Consider the following 22,768-nt stretch of genomic DNA (forward strand, 5'->3'; position numbering starts at 1 on the left):
AACAGCACAGCACTGGTGATGGTCTATGCCAGGGAACAGAGCTGGCAGAGGACACAATGGCAGGACATGTACCCACCCCACACAGCACCCTGCCAGGCCATGGCAGTACATGGGGGTACATGCAGCTGAAACACCCCAAGACCATCCCCATCAAAGCTGACTCTTGCCTCTGCTAGCCCTATCAAGGGGAAATTGCATGTTAAAGGTTACACTTATAGAATGTGAGGGGTGAAACGGCCACATCTCACAGCAGGCACTGCAGAGCAGTGATTGCTATAGCTGGTGTCAGCCCACCCAGATGTGTTCCTTGCAGCAGGCCTGAGCTGGGATCACAGCATCTGCCATCACTCGCCTGTGCTGGGACTATTGAAGCACTCAATGAAAGCAGGAACTGGTTTGCCACACCATGGAGCCCAAAGCAGAACAGGGAAAAGCAACTTTCCCCAAAATCTCCCAACAGGACAAGAATCACAGTACACGATTTCGGCACAGTGCTCTGGTCAGCAGGTAATCTCAGCTCTAAATACAATCTGGACCATGACAAAATCACTCTACAGGAGCCTTCCTGAAGTAGCCTCAAACCAACAAAGCATCAGCCCCATGAGCACACTGAGGGCACTCTGTCGTAGGTATTGAAATCCAGTTTACCCACTGCCAAACCATGGGCACCTGCCTGCAAGGCACTGGTTATATACATCATGCACAGTGTGCCTCTGGCTCTCCTGTCATCCTGCCCTGTCCTGTCTGGCATGAGCAGCTCTCAGCCATGACTGCTGTGTGGCACTGACAGCCCCAGGCATGACATGCACACAGTGGGCTGACAAGAGGTTCAAGGCACTGAAGGTCCCTCTCTAGATCTCCAGAACATTTTGGAAATATCTTTCTTACTGCTACTGCGCATTGACAAGCCACTTCCATCCCCTCAGTGCACAGGAATGACAACAGTTAAAGCTGCTAAAGAAACTTCAGGCAGGTATTGCCTTGTAATCTGTGTTCCAAAGAAGTCTTTGACTTCCTCTGCTTCCAGTGACACTGTTACCTGAACACTGGAAAGGCTACACCACTACTGAGAACAGGACCACACATGGAGAACTGTGCTGGTGCTCTTTGGGACCCTGGAAATGCATAAGGCCCTATCTCTAAACTGAAAAGATGCTGCCCTGAAACAACTCAGTGCTTGGCTTCAGCTAACATAAAAACAGAAACTCACAAGTGGCACTGGGAATAAGGATTACAAAGGCTTGTAAAAGGAAAAAAGCATCAGTTCCAGAAAGCAGCAGTGGGAACGATGGTGGCACAGAGAGGGCTGGGAGAGCAGGGCTGAGCATGCATTAGAGCCAGAGAGCCAGGATCCCCCAATGTGCTGGAAACAGTTCCACATGTGGCATGTCAGCTGGGGGCCCTGGGCTTGGCCCCTGCCATGCAGCAGTGTCACTTCTGCCAACACAGCCCCTTGCTAGGAAGGCTCAGCCCGGCAGAGGCGGCCGAGTGTGTGGGTGAGCTCCTGCCCACAGGCAGGCAGCACTGCCTGCGGGCACAGAGGCCACCCTGGGACGCCAAGTCTCAGTGCACTCACTTGCATCTGGCTGGGCTTGTTGTTGAAACCTGCCTGGAGCACCAGGAGCCTGATACCTCATAGCACAATCTTAGCCCTCCTCCACGCCTTTCAGCCTCATCACACCGTATGAGAAGCCAACTTGCTTCGTCCAGGACAGCCATTCGTGTTTGTGTTTTTTGTACAGATGAACTGGGGAGGCAGCCACTTGTAGGCAAACTCAAACCACCTAAAATGCCACCTCAGGCCATGTGCAAGTGCCTTATCTGATGGCAGGCGGAAATCTGCTTTGTGAAAAGTACAAGTGGAGCAGGAATTTAAGTTCAGGAGGTAGATAACAAAACTTTGGGTGATACAATTGCAGTCTCTCACATTACAGCTAGGTCTAGCTCCAGCACTCACTACAAAGCTGCTGGCAAGACCTACCAACCTGTGGTTGTTCAGCACCCAGGCTGCTTTATACCCCGGGCTCTGCCACTAGCTGCTTTTCACAAACAGACAGTCACATGAAAGGCAATTCAGCCTCCCACCTGATCCATGGATCTTAGTGATGCCCACATCAGTACTCTCTAATGTTTTGTGGTTAATGTAAGCCCACAGAGGAAGAGATTCCCTCGTAAGAACACACTTTCATCCCTCCCAAAGAGCACTATCAGGGCACTCAGTGTGGTGCTGCTCCCCCATCGCCCGACAGCAGCACGGGCAGGAGGGATGAGGCATGTCTTCAACACCAGCTCCGGTTACTGATTACAGGAGAGGGACTCACTCATCCCACTGACAGAGCAAGCTGATCAGACCAAGGAAGCTGCATTCCAGCACTAGCAGCGGCAGTGGGGACAAGAGCCAGAGCAGTTTTCTCAAAACTGACAGGAAAGCAGGCACCTCAGTCCCATTGCTCCAACAGAAAAAGGCAACAAAATACACCCTAAACCCCAGAAGTTTTCAGGGTGTACACACCTCAAATAGCACCATGGGTATGCACCTTAAATATCACACAGTGCCAGCAGAAAACTCCAGCTCTTTTCTTATCAATCTGCACCTCAAAGACAGTGATGGAGCAGTTTGGAGCATTTACTGTCACCTCCACCTTCCTGTCCCTGCATATCACCACCACTGCTGCAAGCTGGCAGACTGGCTCTGCCCTCTCTCTCCTCTGCTGCTCACATCCAGCGCAGCTTCCACTTGTGAAATCAAACAGGCTGCTTGCCTGAGCCTGTGGTTGGAGCAATGAACTTTGAGAGTTCCAACAGGAACATCCCAGGACGCTCCAGACCCCTTCTTGTTCTCCAGGGATCAGGCTAGGATTTCCTGTGCTTTGGGTCTGTCTCTGGGTAGAGGACGTTTGCTTTTTCCAGTGGAGAGCAAAGCAGAGAGAGCAGAGTTACTCTGACAGCACTGTTATGGCTGTTTATCCCAGGGAGGTGGCAGTGGCTCGAGTGCTTGGTCACAGTTATTAGATGAGAATTTATCATCAGTTAAAGCCACCTTTCAGGGTTATGCAAATGCAGCAGCCCCAAACCACCTATCCTTTTTATCTTGACAATTCCACAAAGAAGCACAAAACATCATCTGTCACTTCAAGAAAAGCCAAGTAGAATATTTTAAGCCTAAGCAAATGTTTCAGAGACAAACCCAGGAGGAAGGTAAGCTCCCCGTCTGTAATCAATTACAGTCGGGGAATGCCTCAGCTTCAGACCACATTAGTCTTATCAAGCATGCTGCAATTTAAATACAGGAACACTAAATTAGAGAGAGTGAGTCAAGGAGGAATGCATTCAAGAAAAAAGAGCAAGTTGTACAGAAGGAGTTCTCTCAGTTCTGTTACATCCTCTGTATTTCTGCATGTCAGCAGCACTTCTCCACAAAAACCTGCATAGAAACCAGAGCAGAGCAAGAAGTGCTACTTCACTGGCAACAGTTGTTTTTCAGTCTCCACCAGTGCTAATTTATCTTTGTCTTCACTGCCTTGTCTCTAGAGTTGCTTGATTTTCATCATCAGGCTGCCCCACTCTGCTTGAAACCGCTTGGGATTCACACGTACTGAAACAAAAGGGATGGCTGCGCACCCTCATCTTCTTGTCTTTAGGAGATTTACTCACAGCTCCTTTATGCCCAGTCATTCTTATATCAACTTTAAATTTCAAACAGCTGTTTTTGCTCCTGCTTACTCTTAACACATACACAGAGAGAGAAACTGTATTTCTTTCCAGTGTTCATTTTACCAAGTTAAACAAGCAACGTCTTTCTTCTACCAAAACAAGTTGTTCTTTAACACCATGAAAACAGGGAAATCTCACAGAATTATAGGAGCTCCCTCTGCCCCTATTTACTCCACATTTACTTCTCATGAGCTAGGAAAAAAGGCTCACCACTATCTCATGCAGAGGCAATTCTCTCACTTGACAAGAACTCCTTTCCTCTAGTCTTTCTAGAGCTCTATTTGTCTTTTTTCCCCCCAGTAACAGTCTGGCAGCCTGAATTATTCTGTGATTTATTTGTACCTATCTAAGCACTTTCCTCCTCTGCCATTGCTAAATAATGCTATCCCAGATTAGAGTCAAAGTGTCTGTTATTGCCCCAAATAGCATGACCTTCCATTCATACTCTTAGGTTTCATGTCACCCAGTTCTCTTCTGTTCTCAAGGTGCTCATGGCCTTCCTGGATGGTATTTTGATCCTCCCTTGTATTGACCACACCTGGTTTTGTCTCATCACAAATTCCACTTGCACACCATTGCCTTCTGTGCCAAAAATCATGAAAGCAAACACTAAACATGACCTCCTGCAGAGGAACTCCCAGCTGTCCATTCAGTGCTGCTTTTTGTGTTCTCTCTTAGAGAGACTATTCATGTACAGGTGTTGCATCAAACCCTGGCTTCTGAAGCTTAACTAATAATAATATCTCACAAGGCACAGGATTGCATGCTTAACTGAGCTTCTGACAGGTGGGACTGCTACACTTCCTCTGTCCCAGGAATTATTTTCTTTTTAATCAAATAAAGATATTAAATTAGTTTTTGTAGCCTGCCTTTGGTAAATCCATGTTGTGTTTGCTTCCAGGATTTAATTATTCTTCCATTTAAACTCTGCTCTGAAGTTCTGAATAATACCTCTGAGGTTGGTTTAAGAGTTCTGAATTTCACAGGATTATTTTCCTTGACTTGCTCCCATACCCCCCCACCGCCAAAAAAAAAAAAAAAAAAAAAAAAAAAAAGAAAAATAGGTATTATATCCACTGCAAGCTAATCTTGTGGAACTTGACAGATTTATTGTGGACCTTTTCCTCTGGACTTGCAGCTTAATTGGCTCAAAGTGGAAGAGAGATCTCTTAGGCTCTCACCCCTACTGCATTAGCTCCAAGAGCTTTTGCCTTCCAGTGCTGACCCAGTAATTTTCATTTTCTGTGAACTTCTCACCATAAGTGACCCTTTACCTCACATTCATCATATCATCCTGATAGAGGTAATATATATATTCATGTGGTTCCTACTTTAATCCTTCTGCTTCCTTCACCTCCCTGGATGTCAGTCCTGATAATTCTTTCATTGCTTCCTTATTAATTGTTTGTCAGTGACACTGTTCAGTATTTGCTAATTTTCCTTTGCAGTATCTAATTGAACTTGACTTTTGCCAGTTTCTACTTTATCTCTGTCCCACCAGCCATCAGGAGTAAAGTCTTTTGATGTTCTTCCTCACTCCTTTATTACTTCTAACACCACTTTGAAGCAATTCTTTATGAAGTTACATTTACAATCTTTTCCTGCCAGTTTTCCCCTTGCTGCAAATATGAATTGCAGATAATTATTGTACTGTTACAAACAAGACTTCAAGTCTACAAAGAGTCCATGAACTCTTCAGGAAATCTGCTTTTAGTAGCCCATTCTCCAAGGCTAGGCTAAATTCAGAGAGGTCAGAGTCTGCATGCATGCCCCAATTCCACTGAGCGCCCCGCCACCGCTGCTGAGTCTATATACAGCCCTGCTTATCAAGCTCCCTGCTTTTGGGAGCAAATTCTGAGTTATATCATCCCTTCTGTTGACTTTCCTTTTAATTTAACCATGAAGGCACTTGATCAAAGGCTATTTCCTAAAATGTCCCACTGCAAGCTCTTCATACATGCTAAAAACAGCTGTGAAAGGCCCACAGCTCTTCTCGTGCTCTCCTATCTGGTGAGAAGAGCTGTGCCAGCCACTGTGTCTGGGAATACCTGACACAGGTATTCCTCTCCTTTTGACAATCCTACTGTACATCCATCACAGTGCCATTTCTGGGGGCACCCAGCACCCCACAGACATCTCTGTTCAATGCTGGGGTCAGCAGCTGGGCTCTAACCCACCTCTGTAGATTTTTTACTTCCTTCTCCTACAGAGATCTTGTCCAAACCCCAATTCTGCTTTTGTCCACTCTACAGCCATACCTTCCTTGCTATTCTTAGTGCACAGTGATGTCCTGAGTGTCACAGCACTTCTGTCCTTCTGAACGAGGCAATACCTGTGCTCTGGTCAGGGCTGCTATTCCAACACTCTTGTCCAGATTTCTGTTATACAGACACACAGTCCTTATGCACAGGAACAGCATGTGAGGCCTTTGCTCAGCCCCAGTGCTGTCAAACAGGTGGCTTTTAAACAAAGACAAAAATGTATAAACTTCATCAGTCATCACTGCCGGCCCCAAGAAAAAGCACTGCCCTTTCAGAGGTGCCCCTGCCCCAGCCCCTAACCTCCCCCTCAAAAGCTGACCTCCATTTCAGTCTGCACCACTCCTTGTACTGCAATCACAATTCATCAGCCAGGCTCCAATAGCCATGTTTTCAGTCTATAAATCACCACGCCAGACATCTGCCCGGCTTTCAAAGGAGTTTTGTTCTTCTTGTTGGCTACCACAAACTTTAAGGTACTTGGAAGCCTGAAGCAGCCCTACCACCCCCTCCCAAGCAACTTGTGTTGATTTAAAATGCAAAAGGCGGCTCCACAGAGAGAGCCCAGATGATGATAAAGCACTATTGTTTGTGCCTTTATGGTTCAAGACTCCAAACTCGGTGTTTGCGGATTGTTCTGAGAGGTAGCTGCTGTCGGGGAGAGACAGAGACAAAGCTGTGTGTCACTGCATGCTGCAGGCCACCTCCCCTGGCCCTTGTGACAGCCCTCACACAGGCTGAATGAGAAGTGTTACAAGATGGTGTCCTTAGCATCCCACAAAGACCTTCTGGGGAAGGGGCCAGCGATCAGAAAGAAGCCATCAAAGGCTGCCACACCACCTCCCCCTCAGGTCAGGCAATGAGTCACTGAGGTGCTGGGCACAGCTGTATCAAAGGAGCTGACACCTCCAACAGCGGTGCTGGTGCTTGACCTGCTTCTCCAGTAAAAAGGAGACCCGCCAGCAGCTCCATTGGGACACAAACACTGCAGACAGGCTCTGGATGAGCAAGGGCGGCTTTTAACCATGAACTGCCCTTTCTACCACTCATAAGTGTGTGAGGCAGTCTGCAGCCAGCTGCTGAGCAGACAGCCCAGGATGTTCCCTGTGTGGCACCTGAGGTAACTCCTTGCTCACATTCTTGCCCCTGCAAGAAATGACCGGGGGACAGAAGCTCACCTCTGGATCATGAGGCTTGGGAAGAGTGTGTGCTGGGGCAGAGCACATGGAGGAGGGATGCTGGGAGCCTGTCTTGTGCTTCGTTCCCATGATTTAGCACAGCCCCCTGCTCTCTCTGTTTCATAAGCTCCTTATGGATCTGTTTTTACTATTCTAAACAGTCGCTTTCCCATCCTTAAATAATTTCTATTTCACTCTATTTTAAAATTATTCTTTTTCCTCACCACCATTTCCACATTTCCTTCGCTATGTTCCCAGTGGGTCTGACACTTCTACATTAATAGAAGACAGTGACCTGTGATAAAAATACATTTTTATGGAGTGCTTGGACAGGAAGCATTACAGGACCTGAGCAAGACATAAAAATACAATAAAGTATATGAAAATCCAGCTCCGATAGATTAATTGCCATGAAAACAGAAACAAGTGAGCAGACACTTTGGCAAAGACTCAATTTTTTGTACAGCATTCATGAAAGCAGGCAAGGGACAAAAGCTGTTGCAAAGTTATTTGGAATAGAGAAAATAGTAACTGAACAGAGATGACACACTTGGACATTCTGCATTTTGTAAGCTAAAACAAAGAGATGGGATAGGAGCTGAAAAATTACCTGTGAGAGTTTATACAGCAGCACTGGGTCTGTTGGGCAGTGGAGTCCCAGTAACAGATCAGAGAACAAAGTTTGTCTTGACACCACCCAGAAATCTCGTGCATCATTGCTGGTGTGCAGTCTGCACACCAGCAATGATGGGGAGCAGTTGAGAGACCAGGGGAGAAGGTCCTGGACAGAAGAACTGGCCTTGAGGTACAGTTTCATTGCATTGATCTTCCAGCTCACACCTGAAACCGAAAGCACCACCCCAGTGTGCTTCCAGCTCTCCAGAGCACACTGAGGAACAGAAAAGGGTCTCTTCCACCAGCTCTGACTGGATATTCCCTGGCCAGAGTACACTGAGCTACCCAGGAGAGAGGGTAAAGAAGCTATCCAGTACTAAACTGGAGAAATTAACTCTGACAAGCATTCCCAAGCACAGGAAAATCCATACATGTTTGCAGCCATTCTACCAGAGTCCCAAGACCATACACTTCTTGACTACTAACAGTGATCAAGCTCCAGGGCATCTCCCTCCTTGCAGAGCCTTTTCTTCTGGGGCAGGAAATGCCTGCTCAGCCCTCAGGAGTTGGAGATCCTAGAAGATTCAGTGCAGGCAGCTGGCTTCTATGCTAGCAATAGCAGCAAAATCTTGGACCTTGAGAGCTTTTACTCCTGTGGGGAAATCACAGGCTGAGCTAAACTATGGACTGGGTATGCCTGTTTCTCCTTTTGGAAATTCAGCTGCCAGTGCCACAGAGCAACAAGAAAAATCAGATTTATTTCCACAGAGATTTTATCACCTCAGTCTTGGCATGGGAGAGGTATCTCCACCCAGCTGTGAGCAAGTGAATGCATTTTGCTGGCTTTTTTTATATAATCAGAACAAATTCCTTGGAGATGACTCACAGGGTTTCAAGGGTGTCCAGAGAGATGTTAAGCAGCCTCAAGTGTAAATCAGTGACACACCTTGCTGAGAGGACTCTTGCTCACCAGGAGGCCCATTTCCCCTGCAGATAGCAGGCAAGGGAAGGGGCTAGAGGGATATTACCCAACAGGCTCCCACAATCCACACACGCACGTGTGGCATCTCCAGGCCCAGGACACTGCTGGTGTTTACATTTCCTCTGTAAAGACAGTGATGTTTTCAGGGTGGAGCTGGAGTGCTTCCCTGCAGCTGCTCTCTAAGCTTAAACACTGAAGATTTTCAGACATTCAGGCTGGAGGGGCTTGGCAGTCATTGAAGAGATTTGAACTTCAGAAATAGAGGTTCTGCCCCACCCAAGCCTGGTCAAACTGCAGGGGTTCCTACCTGGGGTGTTCATTGTGGTGGAACAGCTGTATCCCATTGCAATTATTTCAGGTATGTTATGTTAAGCAAACCTGTTCCATTCCCCTGCCCAGGAATGAATACTCCAGCCTCCACGGGTCTGCAGGCCAGAAGACAAAGATGATACTTGCATAATTTCAAGGTATAGCCTGCTTTAATGGCTCCTTTAGAGGCTCAAATGTAGAGGAAGACCAGGAAGAACTAGGCCTGGACACAATCCTAGAGGTCCAAAGTAACACTGAGAAAAATCCTGTGGATGCTCTTGGACCTTTGAGTGTCAGAGCAGATGGGACAGACAAATCCTTGATGGAGCTTGGCTCTGGGTCAGTCTTCTTTCCCTAATACCAAGGGCAAGGTTTGACACAAGGTGCCAGTGCAGGCCAGCCTCCCAATGTGCAAGCTGCATGCAAGTCTTCTGTCAAGCAGGTGCTTTCAGTCTGGAGTGGGGCAAATCTCTATTTCTGCATTCTTTGAAGGCAACTGCAGAAGACACAACCCGGCTATTCTGCCCTTCACCTTTCAACTTCACCCTCAGATGACTAACAATTACCAGCTACCATTAATATTAAAGAGGAGAGAAAGAAATGTGATCCTCTCTTTGCTCTTCACGTTCCACAATATCACAAACAATTTGTCATATTGTGAGGGGCAGAGGCAGGAGGAGCATTAATTATTGATACTTGGGAACAGATGGCTTTTCTTGTACCAGGGCAGTGAAATGTAAGAGGAGCCCATGGGTGAGGATGTGAGGATTAGATGGGCAGACATATATCAGGTAACCAGCCTTCAAGTGGAACAGGAACCTTCCTCCTAGAACCAGCTCCACAGGGCTGCAGAGCTCTCAGCAACAGCCCCGGCTGCAGAAACAAATCCACTGACATCTGAATTACTGAGGCTTCACCAGAACCTTTCAACACTCCCTCACCTCTGTACAGAACATGCTGGACACGATGACTGATGGCTTCCAGACAGCAGAGGCCTGGCAAATCAGGCACCAGCTGCTCTCTCTAGGAGACTTTACTGGTTGCATTTCATGCGTTCATCCTCATCTAACTGTCCTGTGCCACGCAAGGTCTATTCCTGAGACCACATGCAATGTTCAAGAGGGACCTCCTCCAGCCTTCCAGTGGCCTGGGATCCCATTTAGGCTGCTGGCCTCCAAAATCAGAGATCCAAGTGATGTGGACCTGCAACTTCAACCAGAGACTCTGTTACCCAACTGTTGTTGCCAAATTTTCCCATTGATTTATGTAAGGATGAAGAGCAAGGAGACTTCATTCTTGTCAGCTCCAGGGGTGTCCTTGAGGACAGAGACACATACCGGGCTGTAAAACAAACCTGGCAAGGACTCCTGCTGTGGGTGTCCCCATGTCTAAAAGCTGACCGTGGGACTGACATCCTCATGAGACAGGAGGAGCGACTGGGCAAGAGTGATTCTCCACCAAAGGCAGCTGATTCACCAGACTGAAAACAGTGACATCAAAAGCTTTTCCTGAAACCTTCTTGAAGAGTCTCTGTACTTGCTGCTGGATTCAGGCATCTGTAGCCATTTTCACTCTGGCCTAGCCATCTCTTTGCTGAAAGACTAAGGGACCAGCTGTACTGCCTCAGACCTGGGCCTGGGGGGCCCAGGGTCCTGTCTCTGGAAATGCTTATAAGCAGATGGTGATACCTCCTCTACTACTGCAAAACTTAGCTCTTTTCCATGCAGGGATTTCATAAGCCAGACATCACCTCAATTCAATTTATTTCTTTGGACATACCCCTTAAATCCTCAAATAGACACTCATTTTCCCAGCAAGGACTAATTAAATCCATGGTTACTCCACTGAGCTAAGCAGACTCTCTTGCCACCTCCACAGACCCAGAAGGTACCTCAGGACCACAATGTCAAATCCCTTGGGTATTGAGGACCTCCTCACAGCCTTTTCCTAAACTCTGTTCCCTTAGCCTCTGCTGAGAGCTTCATGCTTCAAAGTCTCATTACTCTGATAATTAGACACTCTTCTCATTTCTCAAGCTGACTAATCACTGATTTATAATTCCTCTCAGTCTGCCTAGGGTCATGCAGCCTGCAGCCTGTGAGAGTACTAAGACACGTACGGTCTTGTGATTTGGAAAAACACAACTTCCCAGCTTCCCTCCTGGTCTGAATCAGTGGTAAAGTCCTTGAGGTGAACAAATGCCAGGTGCCAGGAGACAGCTACTGTCCATGAACAATACAACTTTTCACAGTGTGGAGTAGGATAGAGAAGTTTCCCTACCCAGTGAAGAGGGAGAAGCAATCTTAGGAAGACCTGGGTCACATCTGTGCTGGGAAAAAAGGAGCTCTCCTATAAAAGCAGCAAACCTTCCCACTATAGAAGCTTTGACCAGTGTCCAAGTTTGCTCTAGTTTGGTACAGGAAATGGATAGACCTGATGGTATCTATACTGCTACATTATACCAATATGAGAGCTTTTGTTCCTCCAAAAATGCTGTTTGTCTCACTGTGATAGTAGCAGAAAATGTGTTTAATGTGGACCTGTCTTTACAGAGCAGTGTCCACAGAGCCCAGTGGTGTTTACACCAGCGAGGTGCAAACACTGAAAGTGTAAACTGCTGAACAGTCAGCTGAGAGCTCAGGTACACAGGCTGATCTCACCTCCCCCATGCTTCCCAGGGCCTGAGGAGGGGATCAGCTCACAAAAGAAGCCTATGGATTAGAGAGCAATCCAATGGATCAAAAAGCAGGAGAGGGCACATCTTTTCAACCCCAGAGCAGAACTACTCCCTTTCACACTTCTTGAGTTAACATTTATGTGAATCCTATCCCTGCCACTCAAAGAAGAAATTACATTATATACACATTCCAGAGAACCTTTCCCAGCAGTAATAACCATTTTTAACATACATTGAGCCTGGGAGAATGTCTAGAATTTTACAAGCAAATGCATGAGTGGAGCTGTGTTTTGATCCACACAGGACAGCTGGAAGTTGACATCACAATCCCAGTCAGGCTCTGGAGTCAAGGTGGCCAGTGGGCTTGGGAGGAGGACGTGCTTGGCAGGAGCTCCCTACCTCTTTGATGGCAGACATCTTGATGTTCTCATAGTAGTGCAGGGGTGCATTGGGTGAACTCATGTCGTAGCCGAAGCCAGCTACCGCCACCTCATCACAGTTGTGCAGCGCCATGGTTATTGCTACGCTTCCCAAGGTGGGGATGTTCTGAGAGGAGAGAAAGCAGGAATGGAAGTCATTAGCAGGTTGCCATTTTTATAATCAAAAAATTTCCTCTTATTGTCTCTGCTCACAGGGGCACTGCTGCTGCTAAGCAGAAAATCAGGAATGTGGTATTTGGCAATGTTCAACCTGCCAGCTCGCAGGGTTGATAGCCTTCCAACTTGTAAAGAAATTAATGCAAATGGTCAGACTCCCCTTCCACAGCTTTGCTGTCCTGAGAATAGGGCGGCAGATGAGCTGGAGGATGAATCACAGTGGATATATTAGCTTTCTGAAATTAAAACAGACGTAGACAGTGGATTACAATGTTAATGCACGTTACTGGCTTCCAGCTAGGCTAAGGAAAAATACTTTTCCCAAACAGGTCACCATACAGGAGCAAAAGTGAGGAACAGCACAAACACCTTATTTCACTGATGGCAAATGCAGTTTAAGGTTGCTAAACACCTCTGGGAGATGGCAAGGAGATCAGGCAGTGTGTTCCAAGACCCCTTCCTTTTCTCAGGGGCACTGTGCCATTCCCTCAGAACCACACACTGGGAAAACAAGGAGCAGTGGGAAGCCAGTCAGAGATGGGTGGTACCATCCAGGGTACACCACAACTGTCCTTTCCCATCTCCTAACCTGCAATTTGCACTGATGTCCAGCCTTAGCCCTTCCCATTTCACTGGGCTCTGGCACTGTGACAGCAGTGCTGTACAGCTATAACTCCTCCTGTGTGTTCTGCTGTGGGACAGCAAAGTGTTTCCAGGGTAAAATCCTAGCTCACTGACTTTTTTAGTGATAAGAAAAATCACTAGCCAGATAAATCCAGAGGCAACTTTGCCCCAGGGGCTAGGGAGAGGCTGAGAAATCCACCCACATCTTCATTTGTAGAGTATCCAACACCGGCCGTATTGGAAGTATCACAAATTCAGAGGACATGCTCAGACAGTCACCAAGGGTGACAGCTCTTAGCTGAGATGTAGAAACCAACTGCACTCTCATATTTTTCATTTACAATGGTTTACCCTGAACTGGTGAGCAATGCTATTGCATGTTCAAAAAGGTTGAGAACAATGTTTTGAGTTTTTGCTTCTCATTCAAAGGAACTGGTTTTTGTCGGCACATGACCTTGCTCACTTCTGATTACCTGACCAGTCTGAAGGAAAATGTTTTCCAAGCAAAGAATGCTACCCATATCCCAACCGAAATGTGCAGAGCTGGGAACACAATTTGTGTGCTATGTAGAACTCACTACAGTGCACTAGAATTATTCTAATCTGAAAACAAACAAGCAAAAACTGCTTATGGCTAAATCAATGATACATTAAGTTCAAACATTTGCAGCACAACAGTAACAGAGCACACCTGAAATGACAAGATCTTCCTACGTCCTCCTGTTCCAGTTCTAGAGGTGGGGAAAAGCAGCAGAGTAATTTTGTTCTCACCGCTTAATTTCAATTGATACTCACAAAAACAATACTGGTTTTATTCTAGTTACTTTAGTTAACTGTTAATTCACCAGTAGCCAAAAAATATCAAATAGGGGTTTCAAAAAAATGGAAAAAAGTTTATTAGGCAAGAATAAGAACATTGCCCCAAATTTCAAAATATCCAAGAACATCCTGTCTTTCCAGACATGACAGTTTAAATTCTGATTTCTCAGCTTTATGTTTTGCATAGACGATGACATTTGTATGTCACTGGAATTGCATCAGCTGGTAAGCGGACGTGCCACAAAACCCTTTCCCTCAGCAGAGCTGTAGTTACAGTGTCCAAAACACAGTGAGTAAATGGTTACATCCTTGAGAGGGTGTCGTCACTGGGAGCATGATGGTGTTAACACCACCCACACTTGCACTGGGCCCATTCCCACGGTACCGCTCAAGGGATACACGGGGTCTTTGCCTGGAGGGAATTTCACTGGCCAATTTAACATTTAAGAGCTAACTTTCTAATGTGAGTCTTGCAAACCACAGAGAATTAATCACATTACCCAACCTTATGGGAGGACTGCCAAACTTTCTTTCAGGCATACTCTGTTTGGAGAATAACAGTGGAGAGAAATCGAAAGTGAACTTTTGTTTGGTCGCCAAATATCTGTCTGACTTTATTCTTTCTATAATATATCCAATGGTATTTTTGGAAAAATAGGAGGTAATTTTCTCATCTGCTTCTGTTCTTCAGTAGTTCCTGACATGCCACTATCTTAGTACCACCTGCTCTGCTCTCAAAAATGATTAAAATACCAGAGACTACCTACCTTCCTAACCTCTTGAACTGTAGTAGATGTATCTGATTTGGCCTCTATAACTATCAGAAATTCACAGGATGTCCTTAGCAAATTGTTTTGCATTACCCTAAAACTCACATCTGGAAACTGATGATCTGATGAGCATTTCTTAATTATGCCTTATTGATGTTAGCACCCTCCAACACCTCAGTAGCTGTAGCTTAATATGTGTCCCCCTTGAAGGCAGAATTCTGCAGCCTTCAGTGGTGAGATGCAGCCTCAATCTCACTGCTGCACTCAGAATCCTGTGGGCTAGAGAAGTGCCTCTTGAAAATACTGTCAAAATGATCACCCCTGCTATTCACTGAGGGCAGTAACTATTAGGGCAGCACAGGGGTGCTTGCAGAACCCACCCATAGTAAATGGCGTGGATAACAGCACCTGCCCAAGAGAAGAACATGGTGCACCCACACATGCCCAGATCACACACACGTAACTGGGCACTTGCTCCAAAGTCCTTGTCTTCTTTAAAAGAGAAGCAACCATCAGAGGAATTAAGCAGTAATGGAGGAATTAGACAGTCTTGAAGAAAATGGAGCTGCCTTGAACCAAACTATAAAAAAAGTACAATTGTTGATTAACTAAGTGTCATTAGTAAGCCAATACAGTACTTTAGTCTTGATTTGGTTTAAGCTACAGAAACTGAGTCCTCTTCTCCTGTGGCAGCCTGCTGAGATTCTGCTACTCCTGCTGCCTGTTGAAAATGAAGCACTGCCTCATGCCCAGCTTGTGGCATGGGAAAGACAACACCTTGTAGGATGTAGGGACATGTCCCAGGCTGTGCTGCAGAGAATGCAACAGAGCAGCACTCTCAGGTCCAAGGGAAAGGGCTCTCCCCTCCTTTCCTCTTAGTAAAGAAGTGGCAAATAAGAGGAGACACATTATTAGAGAGGAAGTGGCTACAACTACTCCCTGGCTGCATCTACAGAGCTTCCAAGCTCTCCTGATTGTACATATAGATTCATTAGCTGCTAACCTCTAATCTGGACCTAATGGACTATATACAACCTATGGGGCAAGCTGGGGGACAAGTGACTCCAAAAGAAGTTAGGCATCATGGACATGGCTGTGCCAAATCTGGCTTGCTATGCCCTGCACAATGCGTCAGTGCTATCTCACCACACACACCCTTGTGCCGTGCCCCAAAGACATACCAAATCAACCACCACACCTCCTGTGCTGAGTTATGAAAATAGAGCTCTCTCAAACAACTGAGCAGGCCTCTTGTTATTTGAGGCTTTTGCTAAGACAAAACCCCCCAAATTCTACCATCTTGCCTCAGGAATAATCTAATGTTAGACCAGTTCGAAGCTTGTCTTCCTGCTCATGGCCCTCTGTGTGCTTGGGTGTTCCTGTATTACCAAGCAGTGCTGCTTTCAACCAAATGGTTGAAGAGCTACAGCCCCACAGCAGCCACTGCCAAGGCAGGAGCCTCTTGGGATACCTCCCAGCCACACAGAGACTTCCCAGTGCAGGTTAGACCTGGAAAGGCCCAACATGACCACTGCTGCAGATGTGGCCATGATGAGCCTCTGACCTGAACTGGTGCCCAGCAAGCAGTGTGAACTGGGAATGGCAAAGCCCAGAAATCATTGGCAGCCCTCTCCCCTTGTCAATTCTCTGCCACAAGTGTTGAGCTTGGCCTTGCAAGCTGTGTGTCAATGGTTTCTGTCCATGGAGGTACCAGCTTAGCATCCCCTCTCCAGCACCTGTAAACAACTACAAGGGCAACCTCACTGGATAACGTGTCCAGAACTGAAAGTCCACATTTTCAAGCCTGGCCTGCTTGTCTAAGACCAAACATATGGAAAATGTAATAGCCAACATAATGTTCCCCAGAGATCAGCCCTTTGCTTGGTCCCATTTGAGAGAACACAGCAGACTGACAGATGAGACAGGGATGACACTAAAAGGCCATGTGACAAACAGAAGCAGAAAACACAGCAGTGGTGAGTGACACATCACCACAGCAGTGCTGGGCAAAGCCTGCCTGAGCCTCTGGAGCACGGCTTCTTCCAGGGGTACCTGTCCTCCATGGGTAAGGTGAGCACACACATGGTGGATCCTGGTGAGAAAAGTGTAAAGGCAGGAGAGACAAAGATTTATGGTCTTGTGCTGTGTCAGGGACCACAGCAAGCTCTGTGCAGTGCTAACACACCCAGTTTGCACTACCAGATCAGGATACCAGAAATGCCTTCAGCAATACAGACATAGGGCAGGTTCTCCTAACTGCTCCTACACTGTTCTCTGCTGCAAGCAGGAAGACAAAAGGCTTCACCTCAAGACATGGATGTTTCATCTTCCATTCTGCCCCCTGAAGAGGCTTTAAAGACTGACTTCTACTCACATAAAGAAAGAAGTCAGTCAGCAGAAATGAACACTGGAACTCCTCTGGACTCTGTTGAGGCTGACCATTACCTCGTGGGCTTGTGCTGAAGATCCAGTGCTGGTGACTGGATCCAACCAGGGCTGGAACTGCTCTTTGCTTGGTGCATGTGAAAAGCTCTTGCTGCTTTTCATTCCATGCCTGGGTCATTCCTGTGTCACTGCCTGCTGGACTGGAAGGAAATGACTGCTGTAAATCTGTTTTTAGAAATATTTGACTCCCTTAATATGTTAAATGAATTCCAGTTATTTATGGGATTTTACTTAGTCCAGGGTAAGACTTATTGGATTGTTCAGACTATTCCAATTGTTACCTTTTTCAATAAAAGGGTAAGTGTTACTGAAGAATAAACTCCCTACAAACAATAATGCACCTGGATATTCAAATTGGTTTGACTACTATATTAAATAATTTGAGGAAAAAAATCAAAAAGTTTGCTTACCATGGAAAAATTCTTACCTTAGTTTTATCAGTTACAGACCTTACAGACCTGATCACCTAGTATCAATGAAGTTCTCAAAATAAAAGAAATCCAGAACAAAACTATAATAGTCATCTCAGCATACATGAACTACCACTTTTGTTTCTTTATGTCTGCATCAAAGCAACCCCAAACCTACCCTTTGTTTCCTTTAGCTGAAAAGTGTGGAAATATGGCATAGAAAACAATTTAGTATCATTCATTGTGAGCAGGCAAGTGCCTGGCATTCTGTGGAGTGGTCCCTGTCACAGGAGCACACTGCTGCTCCTAGAGCTACCTCCCATGCACAGAAACAGCTGCAATAGTGGCTTCAAAAGACACAGCAGAGCATCTCAGTGCCCTTCCTTCAACATCCCTGGCTATCCCTGTGAGTGGGACAGAGCCTGCAGGACTGGCTGTTGGCAGCTGAGCAAAGGGAAGGACCAGCAGCTGGTGGCTGGTGGCTGGAGCAGGCTCCCTTCTGCCACTTCCCTGCTGACTTCCTCTACACCTAGGCCCAGTCCAAGTATTTTTGACCACATCTAACCCGATATACAAGCTCTGATTCACCATTTGCCATAGAACAGATTCCTGTGCACTGCAGGGAGTATTTCTAAAGGACATAAGGACTTAGAAGGAGGCAAGCAAAGGCATGACTTTACTACACTCTGCCTGCTCTGTGATAAGCATATACACACTTACCCCATGCTAAATGGGAGTTCCTTGTCTACTCTTCACTGAGAAGCAAAACAAGAGGAGGCTGGTATGGAGCATTTATCTGCTCCCCAGCACCAGTTTGCCTGAGCATCCCTTACCCAGCAGCTCAGGGACTGATCCCACTGCAGTGGCAATGGATGGAACAGCCCAGCCCACAAAGCAGATGTGCTGCCATGCAAACCCAAAGCTTTACAGTTTTTTTAGTTTACTTTTACAGACTAAGTCTCTACATATAACTGACTGCAGTGGTCCCTCTACCTGCCTTAGAAGATGCCATCAGGGTGCAAAAAAGGGAGAACCACATAACTGGAAAGGATTAAGTGGAACACTGTTCTGCTCCTGCCATCCCCACCTCTCTTCTACTCCACAAAGACCCAACAGGTTCCAAGATACAGCCTTCACAAAGTCACAGTCCTGTAAGAACAGCCCAGGAGACAAAGTTTGCTGACACCTGGGCAACTTATGAGAGAAAAGGTCATGATGATGAGACAAGGGAGCTGAAAATTGCCTAAGGAGCAAAGGATCCCCACTGGCACCTCCAGAAAGGCTGTCTTCCCACAGGAAAAAACATCTAAGAGCTATGAGAAGCCGTGGCCAGGACGTGCTAACACTCCAGCATCAGAGGTTAATCCCTGAGATGTCAGCACTCTGCAGAGGTGCTAATCCATGGCTGGGTGCCTGAATCAGCCTGGTAACACCTCCTGCACATGGCTCCTCCTTCACCAGCTTAGTGCTGAGGCTGAGTGAAGTCCAAAGAAGGATGCTTTATCTTTTTAGTTTACAGATTCAACCATTTCCTGTACATGAACAAACAAAAGGCTCACAGAGTTGGGTTAAGTCATAAACAGATCCATGGATGCACAGCACCAGCACAGAAAGAGAAACAAACATTGCAGTCTGCACTGGAGTCCTCAGGCTTCTGATAATTTGTGTCACCTGAAGTGTTCTTCTTTCACCTCACACCAGGCTCAGGGCTCCCAGAGGAGCCAGAAAGACACTGCTCCCATGGCTCTGAGGGCTACTGACTGGACAGGACAATTCACTACACAGCCAAAGGCACCACAGCAGTGACCACCCCTAGGGGTGTCTGTGCCCCCAGCAGTGACACCTCTGAGCTGATGCTTGTGCTTGTCCCCCAGTAAACTGCCTGCAGTGTAAGGGGTGCTATTGCAAGCTTGAACCACCAGCTGCAATAACAGTGATGTCTGGTTTCAAGCCAAAGATCTGTAAAAACAAAACTTCCACCTGAACAAAAATCACATTTCCTAGTGAGAAAGCCAACCCTGCACCCACACATCAACAATTATTTTCCCCCAGACATTGCTAGGAGCCCAAAGTTTGTTCTGTATGATCAGCTTATTCCATGAAGCAGAAGTCCACATACAGTATGGAAGAGCTCTCCTACTCTTAAGACTTCAGTAGGACTGAAGAAAACTTCCAAAAAGCTTTACCAGTCCCAGAGAGAAGTCACTATTCATTGTGGGTGTGAGTTTTGCTCCTTGCTGAGGCTTTTGGCTACCACTGCCATGAGTGCAATCAAAATGCACATCTGAGTTGGATCATCTGGCCCAAATTATATTATCAAAGCAGAGGATGTTACTACATTTACCCTTTATTGAATCCTGGGAAAAACGCTTTGAGATCAGCCCCAAACTATTTTACTAGCTCTGCTCAACCTTGCTGGAAAAGCCCCCAAATTACAAAGTTAATTGGCAGCACATTGTTACCATATGTGGTGTGCAAGAGAAGCACTGAAGTTTATTTAGGCATCAGAACCAAAGGAGAGTGGAATATTACTGCTCTTTATGAGGATTTTGTGTTGGCCTTGATTATGAAGGCATCCCCAGCCTTGATCCTCCAGTGTGCAGCCTGCCCAGCACAGCACAGCCCGCTGCAGCACGGGGGCACCCGTCTGCCTCCAGCCCCATTTCCCAGGAGAAACTCTGGATACACTGCTTGCTGTGCTTTTGCTTACTAATCCTCAGCATTTTCCTTCTCCACGTTCATATGCTTCTCTCTAGAGTAAAGTTTTCCAGGCTATTTCTCATTGCTGAAGCACAACCCCAAGCCCAACCAGCCGTGCAGCTGCTGGGTCACACAGATGTGGAACAATCCTCCTTGCTGCCCCACTTGTCTGGCTGGATCACTCACAAATCTTCAGTGAGATCTGGATTCTTGGCCTACAGGCTCTGATTTTCACTCCTCCCATTTAAAACCTGAGCAAAAAATGTAGCAAATTTGTATTACCAGGGCCTTACTCAGACTCTTCCCTCTTTACCCTGACAGCAATAGCTCCTGTTGGAGCCTTTGCACTTACAAAACTCTACACTTTGCAGTGGTGCAGCAGAATTCACTAAAGTGTGAAGCCCCAGCAGTTCCATGACAGCAGTCCATAGCTGATGTTTGCAGTAAAATTGCAGCCACAGGCCATAAACTCTCTCTCTCTTTTGAAACACTGACAGATTCCCTGTATCAGTGTCCTTGCACAGACCGCCCCGGCTATACCGACATCGCAGCCCCACACAGGCACCTGCAGAGCTCCTGTTGTCCCATCTGGAGGAATAAACTACAATTCACACAGTCTGCTAGGGGTCACAGGCAAACACTGCTTGCCTTAAACAACCATAAGCTATTTTTAAATGCTCAAATAGACTTTTGTGAAGTGGAACATCAGGTTTCAATTAAGATGCCTTCATTTTCCAATCTGATGTGTGTTAAACAACCTATCAAAACCTCATAAACTTCAGTTCACAGCATTTTCATTTCCGGATTCTCTCTTCTCCTTTCAGTTTGAGCAATAACTTGTGTATTAAAATAACGTGTTTAAAAAGAAAAATAAATTGGGGGAAAATAAAGTATGATGATTTTTGTCCTTTATTGGGACAGCACTCCTGATTTTCTGGAAGACACATCAAGACCACATTGTTCTAAGGGTAAGTTCTGGAGAATGCAGAGAGATGAAGTAAGTTAATTCCTAGCTGACTGGAATATTTGCAATAAGATCCCTTCAGTGCACAGAACAAAAATCCAGAGTTCCCAGAATCCCATGACAGCTTCTGAACACAGCAGTGCATTTTTCAAAAGGCCCATTCCACGTGGCCGAATCTGTCTGCACATCTTGCATTTTGTATTTCGAGAAGGAAATATCTTATCTTGAGGCATCCACCCATCTGACTTGCACAAAGCAAAAGTCTCTAATATTCCAGAAGTCTTCATGATACAATTAGAGCATGGAAAATGAGGCACTATTCTGTCTAGTCCAAATCCCTGCTGTGACACAGCAAATCTCCTGCACTGATAGCAGTGGAAGGACAATGCCAGGGGCAGACCAAGCAGACCTTGTCCAGCAGAAGTGCTTCTCTCTGGGTTTGTCAGCTGTGCTAATGTGCCCAAAAATGTCACGTGTGGTCTCTATCAACAACTATATCACATGTGTACACGAGCAATTTACCCACCCAAGTAATACTTACTCTAATGGTTGATATATTACGTAGAGCAAATATAAATAGGTTCTGAGGACAGTGTTGCAATGTGAGATAATCCAGAAAACCGAAGTCACCACCTACTCCAACACTAACATTCCAAAAAGTTGCACTGGGTGTGAGAGCTACGAGAATGAGCATTAAGGAATTTTGTTAATAAATATGAGCTAAAACTGTGGTTTGCATTGCTTTCTTTTATGAGTTTTTACATACAAAACTTGTTGGGATAAGACCAGAATTTCTTACCAAGGGCCTCATAAAGCAAACCTTTACCCTCTTTTACTATTGGCCTGGGATGCAACTGCACAGTGGCTTTCAAGGCACTGCTGAAGTGCTGATGATCCCCCCCAAAATCCTTGGATCAGGAAGGTTCTTGCCTGGGTGTGAAGGAGTCTGAGAGCTGTCACTGTAACAGAGCCAAAGTCCTTCCCTTTCAATATCCAACAGTGGAGGCCCAAAGGGAAAATAAGAACAGTGTAAGCCTCCTCTGCTGCTCGGTCTCACATCCTTCTCAGAGGTTTTGCCCCCTTTGCTGTGTACCTACCCCTCTGCCCATCAGGCCGTTGTTGAAAGGCAGTCCGATGAAGCTGAAAGCTGCCTCCTGGATGAAGTAGGGATTCAGGATACGTATCTCATGAGGTTCCCTTGGGACACGGGTTGCCACTGACTTCCAAAAGCCATCAGAGGCACTCTGGTAACAAAAACAGAAACAAAAAGGAAAAAGAAAGATAAAACAACAAACAGAATTACATACAAAATACAGCAAATTTCTCTTATTTTATTTAAAAAATATATTATAATGCACTACTGCAGCAGTTCCCATTGTCTCTGCTCACTGCCACAGGGCAGTAGTATGACACTGTAGGGGACCTGTGTCTCTTGGAGAGGTGGCAGCAGCATGGACTGATGCAGTTGAGCCAATCTGGATTGTAACTGGGAGGGAGACAGACAGGCCAGGTCTTCAGCACAAATTACCCCCTTCCTGGTGCCATCTTTTCACTCCTATTGGCACTTCAGCTGGTTTGATCCATGGATTAAGCATTCCAGCACATCCTGTGATCCCTCCCACCTGCCTCCAAGGAGATACACCAGTGGATAGCAAATGCTTTTAAGAACATTCAAAAAGAAAAAAATGACTGTACAGCCCTACGTGC

At 46.2% G+C, this 22,768-nt stretch overlaps 1 protein-coding gene across 6 annotated transcripts in view; it reads right to left on the reverse strand.

Annotated features, from left to right (window-relative positions):
* Positions 1 to 22,768, reverse strand: part of ST3GAL3 (ST3 beta-galactoside alpha-2,3-sialyltransferase 3) — a 173,114-nt gene that overhangs the window by 4,471 nt on the left and 145,875 nt on the right. For all 6 annotated transcript variants that reach the window (XM_053950059.1, XM_053950061.1, XM_053950060.1 and 3 more), the window contains 2 exons: positions 22,159 to 22,305; positions 12,133 to 12,279 (listed from right to left, as the gene is read on the reverse strand). In XM_053950059.1, coding sequence (XP_053806034.1) covers positions 12,133 to 12,279; positions 22,159 to 22,305 — 294 coding nt within the window. The remainder of the gene's footprint in view (positions 1 to 12,132; positions 12,280 to 22,158; positions 22,306 to 22,768) is intronic.

The sequence above is a fragment of the Vidua chalybeata genome, chromosome 9 (genome assembly GCF_026979565.1).
Source record: "Vidua chalybeata isolate OUT-0048 chromosome 9, bVidCha1 merged haplotype, whole genome shotgun sequence".
In the NCBI taxonomy this organism is placed as follows: Eukaryota; Metazoa; Chordata; class Aves; order Passeriformes; family Viduidae; genus Vidua; species Vidua chalybeata.